At 43.7% G+C, this 16,004-nt stretch overlaps 1 protein-coding gene across 1 annotated transcript in view; it reads right to left on the minus strand.

The window, feature by feature from the left end:
* LOC310659730 (guanine nucleotide-binding protein subunit alpha-14-like) overlaps positions 1-16,004 on the minus strand; it is a 36,304-nt gene that overhangs the window by 3,188 nt on the left and 17,112 nt on the right. Inside the window, exons 2-4 of the mRNA XM_083403514.1 lie at positions 13,784-13,968; positions 4,998-5,152; positions 295-423 (exon numbers count right to left, since the gene is read on the minus strand). Of these exons, the coding sequence (XP_083259640.1) occupies positions 295-423; positions 4,998-5,152; positions 13,784-13,968 (469 nt within the window). The remainder of the gene's footprint in view (positions 1-294; positions 424-4,997; positions 5,153-13,783; positions 13,969-16,004) is intronic.

The following is a 16,004-nucleotide window of genomic DNA, read 5'->3' on the forward strand; positions in this document are numbered from 1 at the left end:
AGACCTGATAGCGGAACAAACTGTTTACAGTAACCTGAGATGCCGATAAAGTTGCTCCAGGACCAAACTCAGAAACCATGTCTAGAGGCTCACAAAAGCCCACATTCAAAAGGGCCTTTTATAGCCGCCAAACTCTTCAGGTTTAGATCAAAATCTAATTATGTCTGATGCTAATAACTGCAACCAAGCCTTCTCCAGGATGAACTTTCCCCATTTGGTTCAAATTTGGTGCTGCCGTATCTGGCTACTCAATACTCCTTTACCTTGATTAGTAATTTGCATAACCAAACTTACCTAAAAGTAACATTTTGCAACTCAAAAGGATATTCAATAATTCCAGTGGTTGGCACTCTCACTCTGAGAATATCTTGCTCGTTTGGCACAAATGATGGTGCGGCAATACGGTCAAAGTCTGAAAGGTAACTTCCAAGTCCAATACAGACACACTTATTTAGCAAAGTGTTACATGTTGTCATAAACAAATTAACATATGTTGAAATCAAATATTTAAGTAGAAGATTAATTCACAAATAAATGAGAGCTAATAGACCACACAAGGTAAAAGATTAAACAACATGGACATTCTAGATTCAAAACTCAGTGCTACTGTTAATGCACAACTACCATTACACAAGGCACTTTCAGCCACAGCGCTCCCCCCACCCCACCCCCCAGACCGCCATGTATGAATAACAATAGTGGCCTATTTTCAGTTATGCTATTTACTTTTGAGCTGACTGTATCAAAAAGAAGCTTGTCAATTTATATTCACATTTTCCACCCATTGTCCTCATTTACAAAGTACTAAGTTTAAAACATTTAAGTAAAGACCAACATAATTGCTATTTCACTGTATAAAAACTAAAATCCTAACCCAGCGGGGGGGGGGAGTGGGGGGGGGCGACAGTGCAGACCAAGATTGTAGCTTGGTCTCCAAGCTCCTCTCTTTAGTTACTAGAATTCTTAAAAAAAAAAAAAAAAAAAGCATAAAAGAATAAAAGACTCGACAATTTCAGACTTAATGCAAGGGACTTAACATTTGCTCTAAGACGCTTAGAAACTATTCTGAGACTAGGAAAATAACTGGGCCTGATAATCTGTTTGATGGAACTGATAATGGTGCCCTAAACTCCAAAACTATCCAAAGATGAAGAAGAGTTGCTCTCTGAGATCACATTGCAAATAACGCAAGAGGATTTAACTGAAATAATTAAACCACCGGAGGAAAAGGTACATGAGGTAAATAGATGGGGTGCCTATAATGGAAGCATAGGATATCAGCATTAAGTTCTCAAAAAAATGGAGAGTGCAATTCTTATGCTTGATGTAAGGTTGGAGCAACTGGAAAATAATTCACACAGACTGACCCTGATACTAGGGGGATTAAAGAGGGCTCAGAACAGGAGGACGTGGTGGACTTTTTAGTAGTCTGGTTCAATAAGCAATTTCTTGAGCTGGGGTACAGCACAGATCAAACAGAAAGCCCATAGAGCCCTCTCTCTGATAAAATTCTATGCAGCACTATTGTGCTGTAAAAGATTGTATAATGAACCTGATCAGAGAAACTAAATCCACTAAAATGCTGGCAAATTATATAAAGCAAAGTATTGCAGAAATGTGTTGAACTGAGTTTAATTTTGGAACAATGAAACCAAAAATGCCAGACTAGTCACTGTAAGAAAGTAATATTATTTAACATATTAAATCCTAAGACCTCCACTATCCTGCACAGCCCCCAATTGCCAGACCCTTGACTATTCAAGCCTAACCCCTTCAGCTGAGCCAAAGATGTCTTGCTTGCCAAGCTCAGCTGTTGAGTCACCCCCTTGCTCCCTAGGGAAGTTCATAAAAAACTTTTCTTTAAAAAATGCCTGCTCCAAATGTCTTATCTTACTACACTAGGGATTATATAGCTATCTCTGAAATTTCATGCATATCAGTTAATATCTTGACCCTCCTCCATGAAAATAGCCGTTTACTTGGCCATTTTCCTATGGCTGAAATTTCAATTCAGTGGAGCAGGCATTTTTTAAAAAATAAGTTTTTTATGAAGTGCCCTACTACCCACAGTTCATTTGCTATCTGGATCATGCTTCACTAAGAAACTATAAACTCTTCTTACCTCGAGCAAAACCAAACTATTGTATTTAGCAAAAAAACCAAAAAAACCCCCACTCAATTTTCTACTAATATACCGTATTTTTCGCTCTATTGGACGCACCGGACCACAGGACGCACCTAGTTTTTAGAGGGGGAAATCAAGGGAAAAAATATTATTCCCCCCCCCCCCCAGCCCCAAAGACCAAGGGACAGGCTGCGTGCAGCCTGTCCGCTTCTCCCAGAGCTTCTCGGGGCTGCGGGGGAAGCCTGGGTTTTCCCCGCCCCATCCCCAAAGAGCAAGGAAGCCAAGACAGCGAGCGGGATCCATAGCCGCTCAACCTCTCCAGCCAGGAGCTAAACCTTTCCAGCGCAGCTAAAGAAGAAGACAAGGCAGCGAGCGCAATCCATCCCGCTCACTGCCTTGGCTTCCTCTTTAGCCTTAAGCAGCATCTTTAGCCTTGCGCAACGGGATGGATCGTGCACGCTGTCCACCGGGGCTGGACTAGATGACTCCTGGGGTTCCCTTCCAACCCTGCAATTCTGTGACCTCGGATGTTGTTCGGGGTCTCCACCACTGGAGGCTTTTAAGCAGCGGTTGGGGGACCATCTGCCTGGCGTTCTTTAGCTGTGATTCCTACATTGTGAGGGGGCTGGGCTAGATTACCCTCAGGTGGCCCTCCCAACTCTATACAGTCCTACACTTCTGCAGCAGGAGATCCACAGCCACTTCACACAATGCCCACTCCCAATTTTCATTGGAGAGACATGTGGCTTCACTGTCTAGGTAGGTACCCCCCTACCTGCCACTCTTCCCTCACCCCACTTAAGCTGAGGGAATTCCTGCCCAGAGAAGCTCCCAGGTGAGGCAAGGGTTAAGATCTACCTCTGGTAAATGGCTCTGTATCCTCCCTCTTTCCCTTTTCTCTTCTTCTTCTATGCTAGTTCCTTCTCTTCTGTTTTGTTTACCGTAATCTGTTTTTATTGTATACTAAAATAAAAGCTGCAAAGGTTCCTTTTTTATAATATTCCCCCCCCTCCAAACTAAAACGTTAATCTAGATAAAAACACTGATCCAGAGGAAAAGAAGGGGGTGGAGAAAGGAGAAAGATAGAGAGATTTTTTAAAAGTTGGCTTCTTTAGCCTTGCTCAGCCTCCCGTGGCTGGAGAGGCACGCAAGGCTAAGGAGGAAGCGCGCGCAGCGAGGGATGGATCGCGCTCGCTGCCGGGCTTACTCTTTAGCCTTGCTCAGCCTCCCGTGGCTGGAGAGGTGCGCAAGGCTAAGGAGGAAGCGCGCGCAGCGAGGGGATGGATCGCGCTCGCTGCCGGGCTTACTCTTTAGCCTTGCTCAGCCTCCCATGGCTGGAGAGGCACGCAAGGCTAAGGAGGAAGCGCGCGCAGCGAGGGGATGGATCGCGCTCGCTGCCGGGCTTCCTCTTTAGCCTTGCTCAGCCTCCCGTGGCTGGAGAGGCGCGCAAGGCTAAGGAGGAAGCGCGCGCAGCGAGGGGATGGATCGGGCTCGCTGCCGGGTTTCCTCTTTAGCCTTGCTCAGCCTCCCGTGGCTGGAGAGGCGCGCAAGGCTAAGGAGGAAGCGCGCGCAGCGAGGGGATGGATTGCGCTCGCTGCCGGGCTTCCTCTTTAGCCTTGCGCAGCCTCCCCGCGGCTGGACAGATTGCGCAAGGCTTTTCTAGAGGAGGGAGAAGGGACTGACTGACCGTGTCAGTCCCTTCTCCCTCCTGGGGAAAAGCCCGCAAGAGCCACACGAAGCTTGTGTGTGGCTCTTGGGGGCTTTTTCTGCCTGCCTCCCCCCCTGCATTCGCTCCATAGGACGCACAGACTTTTCCCTTTAGTTTTTAAGACGGAAAAACTGCGTCCTATGGTGCGAAAAATACGGTAATAAGAGAAATAGATTGTATGTATGTATGTATGTATGTATGGGAAGAGTAGCTGCTCATCATTTCCTTACCCATAGAAAAGAAAACTAGTAATATTAAAACAAAACTGTTCTTTGTTAATTCATCTACATGAAGAGACAGATGTGATTTCATGCCGAAATTTGAGTTACAAATTGGGGCAGGGGGAGAGTTGGCAGTACAAGCCATCATAATAATACAATCTGGCAAAAGTGCTTGAATGGTAGCAAGATTGCAGGGGGCCGGAGACACTCACCCTGGGTCTGTGCTCCTTTGGAGAACTGAAGACACAAAGAAATATGATTTATTCACATATTTACACCTTCACTCTGCATGGAGGGATTCCAGATCTTACAGCTGGTCATCTCAAGAGGGGCTTCTTCCCCACAGCAGTGTAGCCCTCCAGTCCAAGGCATCTCTCCTACTAATTCTGCTGTTCCTTATTCAGTTGCATCCTAATGCTCAGTTCTTTTGGTGCTTTGGAGTACTAATGATTAGCCGCCCCCCCCCCCCAGGTGTCACCTAACAAAGGAGTTCCCCTGAGTTCCCACTTGTTGACTGACTAAGATTAAAGACTGGTACACACTTAGGACATTTATCTAGGTTAATTAGCTCCTCAAATGCTAACTGTTGATGCTCAGAAGTGGGTCCACACATTCCAATACACGAGTCTTGATTACATTTTCAAAGTCTGACACAAGTCTTTACACAAACACTACTTGAACACCTCAACCCCTTTGCATAACCCCCTTTCTAATACCCTTTGAGACGGTCTTATATCCCAGTATACATACAAGTAGGGCTTTTTTCCAGCTGGAACTCAGGAGGACACCATTGCCATTATAAGAAAACAAGGGAGGTGCTCATGGTGAGTTCTGGTACCTCTTTTTCTTGAAAAATAGCACTGCATATAAATTCTAGTTAAATCCTAATATTTACCAAAGCTAAACATTTCAGACCATAGATCTATTACTGTAAGATACATACTATTTAGCCGAGTCGGACAACTGGTATTCTCTTCGCCTATCATAGCATTCTTGGATTCCTGGATCCTCCCATAGCCTTTTAACGGCTTCCACAAGTTCTCTCTCCAGTGTTGTTACTGTGTCTACATTCAGCTCTTCAATCATCTGACCAGCCTCCTGCAGCAGGATGGGGGGGGGGTAGTTAGGGATTTATAATCAATTTAGTCAACATGGAACTGCAAAATTAGACACTGCTGGTCATTCAAAGCACAACCAACAGTCCCAAATGCCAGGTTCACCCTTCATGCACTAACTTTGACCTAGAACCACTCGGGGAAGGGGGTGTTGTTGTGAGGGTGAGTGAAACAGAAATACCCTGCACACTGTATATGACTGAATCAATGGGAAACAATGAACTATTCTGTTGTTTCTGTGATGCATAAATAACATTACTGTTCCTACCTCATTATTTGGATGTTTTATTTATTTATTTTTAAACACTTCTGAATTAGGTTACATACTGTAGCAGGAAACCCCCCCCCCCATCATTCAGTTTGTACAGACTTCACACACACTCACACTCACACACTACATACGCTACACTTCTGTTATAAATTCATAGAAAATCAACCATACATCAGATTTGCACTGTTCCACTTTTATTTTACTCCATGAAGGAAGGACTACAAAATGGGGAAGGTTTGATACATGCCACCATTATCCCTTGAGCATAGCAGCACATCCACAGGAGCCCTGCCCAGTTGCTATGCCAACCCTGATGGTCCTAGACAGAAGACCATCAACCCTGCATACACCAGTGGATTCAACACGGACTATAACAAAAGAACAGTGATTGGATTCCCCCTCAGGGGGCAGGAAACTGCAACTACCTTTTGTCTTCAGAAAATGACTCATGGGGGGGGGGAGAGGGGAACCAGCCAGGTGACAGGACACTCAGGTTACCACCACAACTCCTCCCTCAACCCCTCCTTTCTGTAATGTATGCATGACGTTTCTGGGGGTGGGCTTGACCTAGAGGAGGGGAATTTCAAAAGTTTTTATAAGGTCTTGCACACCATTTTCTGTGTCTTTCCTCTCTCCTGCGAGTGAGGGGAACACCCTGCTGCAACAGTACAATAAAGGCCAAGCCTACAGGCTGCTGATTTGCTCCAATTTACTCTGGTTGGTGTCTTTACTTTTTGTCCAAGGGAGCCCTCGGATTTTTCCGGTAACAATACAGATGTACATAGCTTGATGGGAAGGTGTGCTGGGGAACTGCGCTCACTTTTGGTCAGGGGAAGGTGAGCTCACCTTGCAGCAGGGGGAAAAATACACTGGTCCTTGTACGTAGGTATATCAGTATGTATGCACTCTATAACTGTGCAAGCTTAGAAATGGACAGCAATGACAGGTAAATAATTCTGCAGTGGGACAATGGTCTGGACAATGCTTTTTTGTATTTAATTTTGGCCACTGTGACACAGGGATGAAAGTAGGCTTTATTTCACCTGGGTCATAAACCCAGTTTGGCACCCCCATGTGCATTTGTGTACACACACACACACACACACACACACACACACTTGGAGCCTCAATGGCACCCGTCCTGGGGCAAAAAACCCCAACTAGCCCTGCCCCTCCATAGCTATGGCTCTGCTGTAACATACCAGGAAACTCTATCAGATACTTCAATCCTAACATAAAAAGAAAGCTCAGTCTTGCTGGATTATGTTTCCAACTGAGAGGTCTTTCACATGGTCAGTGGTGGAGCTTCAAGCTCAGACAGGGGCGTGGCTGGCGCGCGTCCTGGGGGCGTGGGCAGCAGCTGTGATGGCACCCCACCAGGATGCCATTTAGTTCTTTTTATTGCAGCACTGCAGAAAAATACCATAGAGGCTTCCTCCCAAGCCAAATGCTAGAAGGTATTTCATGCTGAATCATCGACAATGTGCCTTCTCTTTGGTAGCAATATTCTGTGCACAAACATAGCTGACTATCAGTTTCCAAACATTCTGAATCTTGAACAGCACATTAGATGTTTGCTTTTCCAAATATTTGATTTATTTCTGCTACCACAAGCCAAGAACAGCACACACAGAATCCCTAGGGAAAGATTGATGCTTCTGTTTCAGAAATAATGGTCTGGTTTGAACCATCATTGCTGGCTTCATTAAATCATGGCCTTCCTTCACCCCTACCTGCTCCTGCCATGTGCAAGGTTTAGAACAAAGATCTTGCTCTCCTTTACATTGCATTTCCATCCTCTAACAACTTCCATCTGCACCATTATCTCGTAGGGAACTGAATGCTATTGTTGCTATTCTCTCTCCACATGTTGCACTAACCATTTTGGCAACATATAGCTCTGGAAACTGCAGAACAAAAAATCTCATTGGGTGCCCTTAAAAAAGCCCTGGGTGAAGCTTCCAGACTGCAGGGGTCAGCAAGGTTTACCGGCCACGGGCCAGATCACTCCCACGGAGATCGTCCATGCCGGAGATCACCGATGCCGGAAATCGTTTCTGCGCATGCCCAGACACCGAAAACCACGCCTGCACAGGTTCAATCCGGCCCCGCCGTGGCAGTATATGTCCTGGGGTAAAATTGTAAAAAAAGCTCAACAACTTTGGGGTTAAAGTTCACTTCATCAAATCTGGCCCTCTTTGAAAAAAGTTTGGGCACCCCTGCTTGGGACCTAAAATGACTAGAAAATTATCACTGAAAGGTTTTTTGAAGGGCTGCTGCAAGCATTACTATACATGTGAATTGGCTTGAATGCTAAAATATTTATGCTAAATATTTATATCATCATCAATGCCTCTATACCTCAACCTTGCATCTATAATATTGGGATAATATTATTGACTTATATCTCACATCCCTTTACTGTTGCTTTTGTTATGCTTGAATAAAAATATTGTGAGAGATGTACTAATTATTAATAGACGTGCTGATTTTTCTAAAGTTTGAATCAATATTTTATTTTAGTATTTAGAGAAACAGAAGCCCCTATCTAACCATCCTTTGCAATCTCCCTCTCCTTTCACCGAGTGCTGATCTAAACAAGGGAGTCTCCTCCAATTGCCAGCCAGCCTGCAAGTGAAGAGCTGTGCTCACACAAAAGTTGCAAAGGTTCCAACTACACTGGGAGCATGCAATTTATATTTTAACAGCTCTACAACTGTGGCTCTCATTACACTGGCCTGCCTTTCTGTGCAAAAGCTTTAGGGTTTCAATGTATTTTAAGACCATACAGAAAGTCAACAACAAAAAGTTGGAGATTATAGCCTAATGCAGGCATAGGGAAACTTGGCCCTCCAGATGTTTTGAGACTACAATTCCCATCATCCCTGACCACGGGTCCTGTTAGCTAGGGATGATGGGAGTTGTAGTCTCAAAACATCTGGAGGGCCGAGTTTGCCTATGCCTGGTCTAATGACACATTAGAAACTGAGGCTAAAACATGATCCCATTGATTAACTAAGATGGGGCTTATTAATTATTTATTCCATTCACTTCTAAAAGTCTGTATGTCAAATTGATTAATAGATACTAGATAGCTATATAAAGTAAAAGCCTCAAAGGATTCAGTCAAGCGTTCAGGTATCTTCGTTGTCTTGGATGCTTTAAAAGCTTCAGGCCCAAATGCAGATGTTAGCAAATGCTGTAATTGTAAAAACTGCCACTGTGTCATTCCCTCTAAGCGATACTTTTATTTTAAAGTAGCATATGTAAAAAACAACACCCATTGTTCTCATCTATTAATTTATCTATAGATAACATACCTGCATCCATCCAATTTTTCTATACTACCATTTCCCACCCAATTTTTAAAGTTGGATTTCCCCATAGGGTCAATTTATTGTGAGAAAATTGATCACGTTTATTTTTACTAGCCATCATGTTCTATATATTTCCTGACTCATCAAAATCCTGGAGAGGCTGTGATGGTAGTGTCCCAAAATCCAACTTTTCTGGACATCAATCATACAAGAAATATGCAAAATAACTAAACAGGTATTAGAACTCACCCAGAACTGCTGCTTTTGAACATTTTCCAAGATGATAATGCCCACTCACATTATAAAGAGCTTATAACCCACCTACTTGCAGCAGCCAGAAGCATCATAGCCAGGCACTGGAGAGACCTGTCAGGAGTGGACCAGTGGTACTACATCATATGGGAAACAACCTTACTGGAAAAGCTAACCAACAGACTGAAACTAACACATTGACAAATAGAAGAGGACACCTTCGTCCCAGTATGGCTCCCCTTTATCACGTACACAGCCCAACAAGACAACAACAAGAATCCACCGACAGCATACAAATCAATATGGCTAACTTGACCCAACAATCACCCCCCTCACAAATGCAAACAAACCTCACTGCAGCCAAACACAGACAACCAACCACATCCTGGGCCCCACAATCCCTCTCAATACCAAGGAAATATATTAAGTGAATAGAAAGAGAACCTACCCAGTTGATGCTGACACAACCCCCCCCCCCCACACACGTACACCATGGAAAAGAATATAACGTATTTTTCGCTCTATAGGACGCACTTTTTCCCCTCCAAAAATTAAGGGGAAATATGTGTGTGTCCTATGGAGCGAATGCAGGCTCCTTGGCTTCAGCAATAGCAACACAAAGCCTCCGAAGCGCAGAGGGAGCGCTCCCACCGTGCTCCAGAGGCTTCGCGTTGCTTTCGCTGAAGCCTGGAGAGCGAGAGGGGTCGGTGCTCACCGACCCCTCTTGCTCTCCAGGCTTCAGGGATAGCCGCCTGAAGCCTTTGGAGTGCAGCGGGAACTCACGCTGCGCTCCGAAGGCTTCGGGTTCCTTTTGCTGAAGCCGGGAGAGCAAGACTCTCCTGGCTTCAGCAGAGAGGGAGAGCTGCGCAGCGCCCCTTCAGCCAAGCGGGAGGAGAAATGGAAGGGGCTCCGTTTCTCCTGCTGTTTCGCTGAAGGGACGTTGAGCAGGGAGGGGGAGAATTCTTATTTTCCTGTTCTCCCCCTCCTATGGTCCGGTGCGTCCTATAGAGCGAAAAATACGGTAAGTTTCCCCACCTCACCCCCTTCTCTTCTTTCCCAACCTTATACTGTATACAACACTAATGTCTCATATCAAATGTAACCGATCTATAGAAAAGACTCCACAACATGAAAAAAGAGACAATGCATGTACTTTTGTAAGCCAAGAAAACCTTCATAAAATTATTTAATACTGGGACTCATTGCTCTATACTTCATTTTAAACGATTGGCCAAAATCTTGCCTGCTTTTTCACCGTTTTTCCAATATTTCTGCTTTGTACATGCAAGCATGATTTTTGTTTGCTATGATAAAAGTATTATTTAATTCATATTTCTTTTTTTGTACAAAAACTTAAACAAATGTGAAGATGTCTCCACTTTACTCTTTTCCTTAAAAAAGAACATGCAGGGCTCCTTCCTTTTGTACATGCTTAAGTCCCTAAGTAACCCACTCTTCCATTCTAATAAATAGGGATACATGAGGGCGCTGGTCTAATTGTCTTGAAACGTTCTGGCAGAACATTCTTCACTTAAGATTCTAGTTTCTCAAAGAAAACAATCTAAAACCAGATGCACCTAGTATTTATTCATTATCAAAGAAGTCTTAGCAGTTCCTTTTTCCAAAGTCAGTTGTTTAATTTGTTTTTAGTTTGTATCAAGTGAACATTGGAAGAAGTCACTCCACTTGTATTATTTAGCCATACAATCAGTGCCAGATTCACGTATAAGCTAAATAAGCTATAGCTTAGGGCCCCACTCTCTTGGGAGCCTCCAAAAAATTTAAAGGGGAAAAAACCTGGATGTACATTTCCAAAATATAAGTTCAAAAATTACTTTGATAAAATACATATTTTGTTATGTGCAAATGGCTTTGGATACCTATTAGGTCCATAAATTACCATATAGCATATATTCAACACAAAAAACAGCAAGAATTTGTTGTTGACAAAGGGCAGCTGGACATATAAAGGGCCCCATTACCTTCAGTAGCTTAGGGCCTCATCAAACCTAAATCCATCCCTGCATACAATTGATTGAATTCAATGTGAACCACACCAATATGTTTGGAAGCTATTTATGGTGGGATTTGTAAAAATAAAAATATCCAAAGCCCCTTTACTTGTTTGACAATTACCGGTATATTTGAGTGGTTTTCAAAGTGAAACCACCCAATGGCAAATTATTATTTATTTCCTTAACCAACTTCTTAGTTCCAGTGCCTGACTATAAAAACAATAACCAAGCACACAAGACACAAGTCATATTCCTAGATGGGCCTTTGATGTGATTTAATTGCATTCACCCTTTGCTTGAGAGCCACATTGCATTTTCAACAGGCAAAGGTGTGATGCCTCTTAGCAGATAAACACAGGTAGCACTTCACGTTTGCATGCAAAAAGGTCTCAAGAAAGACCTCAAATTCTGGCATATAATTCTGATTTGTAGGGCAAATGCAAACGACCATTTGCTCAAAAACAGGAGGGAAGGGAGACAATCATGGCATGGATTGGAGGGAAGGCGGGGGAATGTGAAAAAAAGAACCTGCTCATCTCACAGCAAGTTTAAGATCAGAAGCGAAATGGCTGTGGCAGAAAGAGATAAATGGGAAAGGAATGTTCCTGGCCCTGCCTACAAATAACCACATGGCCCCAGACACACTACTGTACCCCTGAGGGAATGAGCCCCTGCCCTCCCCACCCCCACCCCAAAATTCTCACCTCTGCCTTAAATCCTAGTCTGCTGGTTTGCATACCTATATCTAAATCAGCTTAACTTGAGAATCCTGTTCCAACCATACCACTTTGTAAGTAATAATCACAGATATGTATTGGCATTGCTTTTGGCACAAATATGTTTCAGTGCAAAGATGCAGAATTTGGAATTGTGTGGGGAGGGACATGCAATTACGCTGTTGAATAAATAAGTGGTGTCATTTCATTTGTTGCAATTTGAGCCCACTTTAACTGAAATGTTTTTCTGGATGTTTTAATATTTATTGTGAAATTATCCACCATCTGGAAAGGGTTGTGGAATTCTAGAATGTGTCTCACAGGGAGCATTACTGCCACCACAGCAATTTTCATTCACTTTCTATTATTTGTTCAGATTGATCAACATTTCCCCTGTGCTTTGTATTATCAGATGTATTCTGGTAAATTTGTATGTTTCAACAACATAGAATTGTAGAGTTCATCTAGTCCAACCCCCTGCAATGCAGGAATCTCAGCTAAAGCATCAATGACAGACGGCCATCAACCTCTGCTTAAAAACCTTCAAGGAAGGAGAGTCCACAAACCCCAGAGGGTTGTTCCACTGTCAAACAACTCTTACTGTCAACCTAATGCAGATTAGGTTGCAATTGTGTAGTCACTTACCTGGGAGTAAATCCCACTAAACTGTAATAAATGAATTACATATCCCTAAATATGCTACAAGTAAAGATATGAAATTATGAGAGCCATAAGAACAAAAAGCAATAAGCAAAAAAAGAGTTACTCTGTTCTCAGCATCCTTGGACTTCACAAGCTAGTTCAAGCTTCTTAGTCACAATACAGAACCCACACTATCATTCAACGACACCTTACAGATGCCAGACAATTTGTTTCATGATTTCAAACTCTCTCATGTGGTAAGATTGCCAGAGAGGCGACTCTTGATAGTTCTATCACCCTTGGAAGCTTGGAGAGGTGGCCTGGGAAAGGGCATTCTCTCTGGCCACCCCTAGTCTGTGGGATTCCATCTTCAAAGAGGTGGATGTGGCAGAGGGTTGCCATATTTCAAAAAGCGAAAAAGACGACACATTTGTAGGCGAGTTGAGGTGGGGGGGGGGGAGAAAGAGAAAGAGTAATAGTGGGCACTGCCATGTTCAGTCTCCTCTGCACTCTGTCGCCTCCACCAGTATTGCTGCCAGCGCTGTGTGCCTCTTTCCCTGGCTCAGGCTGGCAGTGGCTGCGGCATGTGGCGATGGCTCAGCACTCCCACCCACCAGCCAAGTCAACACCGGGCGGTGCTTGCCACCCGCATGAGCCTGGGAGCTCCCCACATGTCAATGGGCAGCCACCGCTGGAAGAGCCACCCACACCCCAGAGGATGCGGGGTGGGCACCAGCTACGGACCGCACCACTCGGGGCAGCCAAGAGTGGCACACACACCCTTCTGCCTGCCCTGCCCTTCTAGGCTCTGGCACTTGCCCGCCTGTGTGCCCAGCTTCCTGCGTTGGTGGTCTGGGCTGGGAGAAGCTCTACACGTGGCAGCCACTGCCACCCCAAGCCTACCTGCCTGATGGCTCTCCTCCAATGGCTTTCCTCCTTCCAATGACTGCTCTGCACGCTCTCCTGCAGCCAAAGCAGCCACTCCACACAATGCTTCTGCTTCCGGGGCACAGGAAGTGCCACAATCCACCCCTCAACAACCCACCCCCTAAAAACCCCCAGACATTTCCTGAAAAAGGCAAAAAATTGCCATATTGACCCCCCCAAAAGAGGACATGTCCAGGAAAACCCGGACATGTGGCAACTTAATTGTATTGCTTTTTTGTCATATGCCAAAGACACACTTCTTTCCTGAAGTCACATGTATATTTGCATTGTGTTAGCGGGCACAAAGACTATGGAAAAGACTGGGGAGAGAAGAGATGCCATATGCTAGATTCTCTGGCCAAGGTCTAAAACTAAGAGCATAAGAGGTGGGGAAGTACATTCAATGAACTGTTATTTGGGGAATTTCAACTGCTGTATTTTCTGTGTTATTGACACCAATAAAGAGTTTAGTACCTTATTATGCTCAGATGAGTATGGAATTTGTAAAGTATCCATAGCTCTGATCATAGTTTGCATAGCGGAAAATATGTTTTGATAAATCAATTTTGTGAAGCCTTTCCGGTCTTCTTCCGTATAGCCTGATCCGTGAATAATCCTCATCTGCTTAATAAATGTACTCTTTCCGCTTTCTCCTGTACCTGCAAGAAAGCACAAGAAGAAAGCGTATCTTTCAAATTAAACACAACAAAGCACAGAGAGCATCAGCTTCACAGCAGCAGAAGAGAAGAATCAACAAATTCTCTTGATGTATCAAAATCAAGTTATGCACACAATGGTCTGTGTAAGCGTGATATTTGTAAATAAATTAAGTGAGCACTAAAAGTAGTTCATAAAACACCCATATAGACAATATTAAACAAAATAATAAAATATTAATATGCATATATGTCACCATAAACTTTGATTAAACACAATACCAATAAAATTTCCTGATTGACACCCAAAAGCCTGGAGAAACAGGCATGTTTTTAAAAGCCTTCTAAACATTCCTATGCCCTGCTTGCTGTGCATCTTGTGGAAGAAGATTCCTTAGGAAAGGCCCATTTAGAGAAAGCTCCAGTTACAGAGAAGGCTCCTAAGAGTGCTGCTGCTGCTCCCCTCACAGACATGTCTCCTGACATAAGAGAAAGGGAGGTGCTTTTTGCCAGCACCCCCCTCCTGCTGCAGCCCCCTCCCCCAAAAAAATCTGTCCAAGAGGATTAGCAGACCCTCTCCAACAGTATGGAATATGGCATAGAGTGCTGCAAATGGAAATGAAAATCCCTGCAGATTCAATGAAGATCCCTCCCCAATGAGAAACCAAACTTCAGGCAGCTTTTTTTTTTTTTTTTTTTTTAGCCCTGGACCAGAGCACGCCAGGCACTCCTGTCTTCCATTGCCTCGCGCAGTTTAGTCAAACTCATGCTGGTAGCTTCGAGAACACTGTCCAACCATCTCGTCCTCTGTCGTCCCCTTTCTCTTTGTGCCCTCCATCTTTCCCAACATCAGGGTCTTTTCCAGGGAGCCTTCTCTTCTCATGAGATGGCCAAAGTATTGGAGCCTCAGCTTCAGGATCTGTCCTTCCAGTGAGCACTCAGGGCTGATTTCCTTAAGAATGGATGCGTTTGATCTTCTTGCAGTCCATGGGACTCTCAAGAGTCTCCTCCAGCACCATAATTCAAAAGCATCAATTCTTCAGCAGCTTTACTAATACATTATTATGCCCATACACACCAAAGAGTGGTAGTACACAGTGTTAATGCCTAATTTACTTGGATCGGCATGAGTGCAATCATATGCATTGCTTCCTGGGATCAGGCTCCGCTGAATCCAGCTGTGCTTACTTCTGACTGCATCATTTCAACTTGCAAGACACTAGTTTAACTTAACAGATCTTCAGCCAGCTGAAATGTTAAGCTCTTGTTTAGAAATGCAAATATTCTTCCCAAAGAATTACCACAATTTAAAGCTAGTATAAAGTAGGAACCTCCTCAAAGAAAGGAATGTAGTAGTCAACCTTTGCTTTGTTATTATTTTCTGATTTATTCTATTCTAATCTGTCAAAAACCAAACTTGAAGGCCTTAATATCACCTCATTTACTTGCCAATGCATAGAAAGCTTGCCAATTACCTTGGTGTTCCAGCAGCTGATGTCATCATTCCTGCCCTGAAAAACCATTATACCACTTCATTGCCTTAAGGCACGGGGGAAGAGTCATAGCTCAATGGCAGAATACCTGCTCTGGAGTAAGACTAGCCCAGGTTCATTCTCTGGCTGGAAAAGACATTTGCCTGGGATTCTGCATTACCACCACCAGTCAGTGCAGACAGAGCTGACCTGGGTGGACCAATGATCTCACTTGGGACAAGGCAACTCCATGGAACCATAATGCACCAATGCATCTTTTATTCAATCAACAAAGCTCCCAAAAGTCCTATAATTCTCATTGTAGTTCTCATTATTATAATAATGACATTTTTTAGTATAATAATAATAATAATAATAATAATAATAATAATATCTTTATTGTCATTGCCCCCTTCGGGGACAACGAAATTACTTTGCTGCTCCATAAAAACATATAGATAACATGTCCTGCCGACTATAAACAAGTCTATTTTGGCAAGACAAAAAAGCCAAATTCTGAGTATAGTATATAGTATAGTATAGTGCCTATGGTTCTACAAACAGTAG

Source organism: Podarcis tiliguerta (genome assembly GCF_965153285.1).
Source record: "Podarcis tiliguerta genome assembly, chromosome: 11".
Taxonomy (NCBI): domain Eukaryota; kingdom Metazoa; phylum Chordata; class Lepidosauria; order Squamata; family Lacertidae; genus Podarcis; species Podarcis tiliguerta.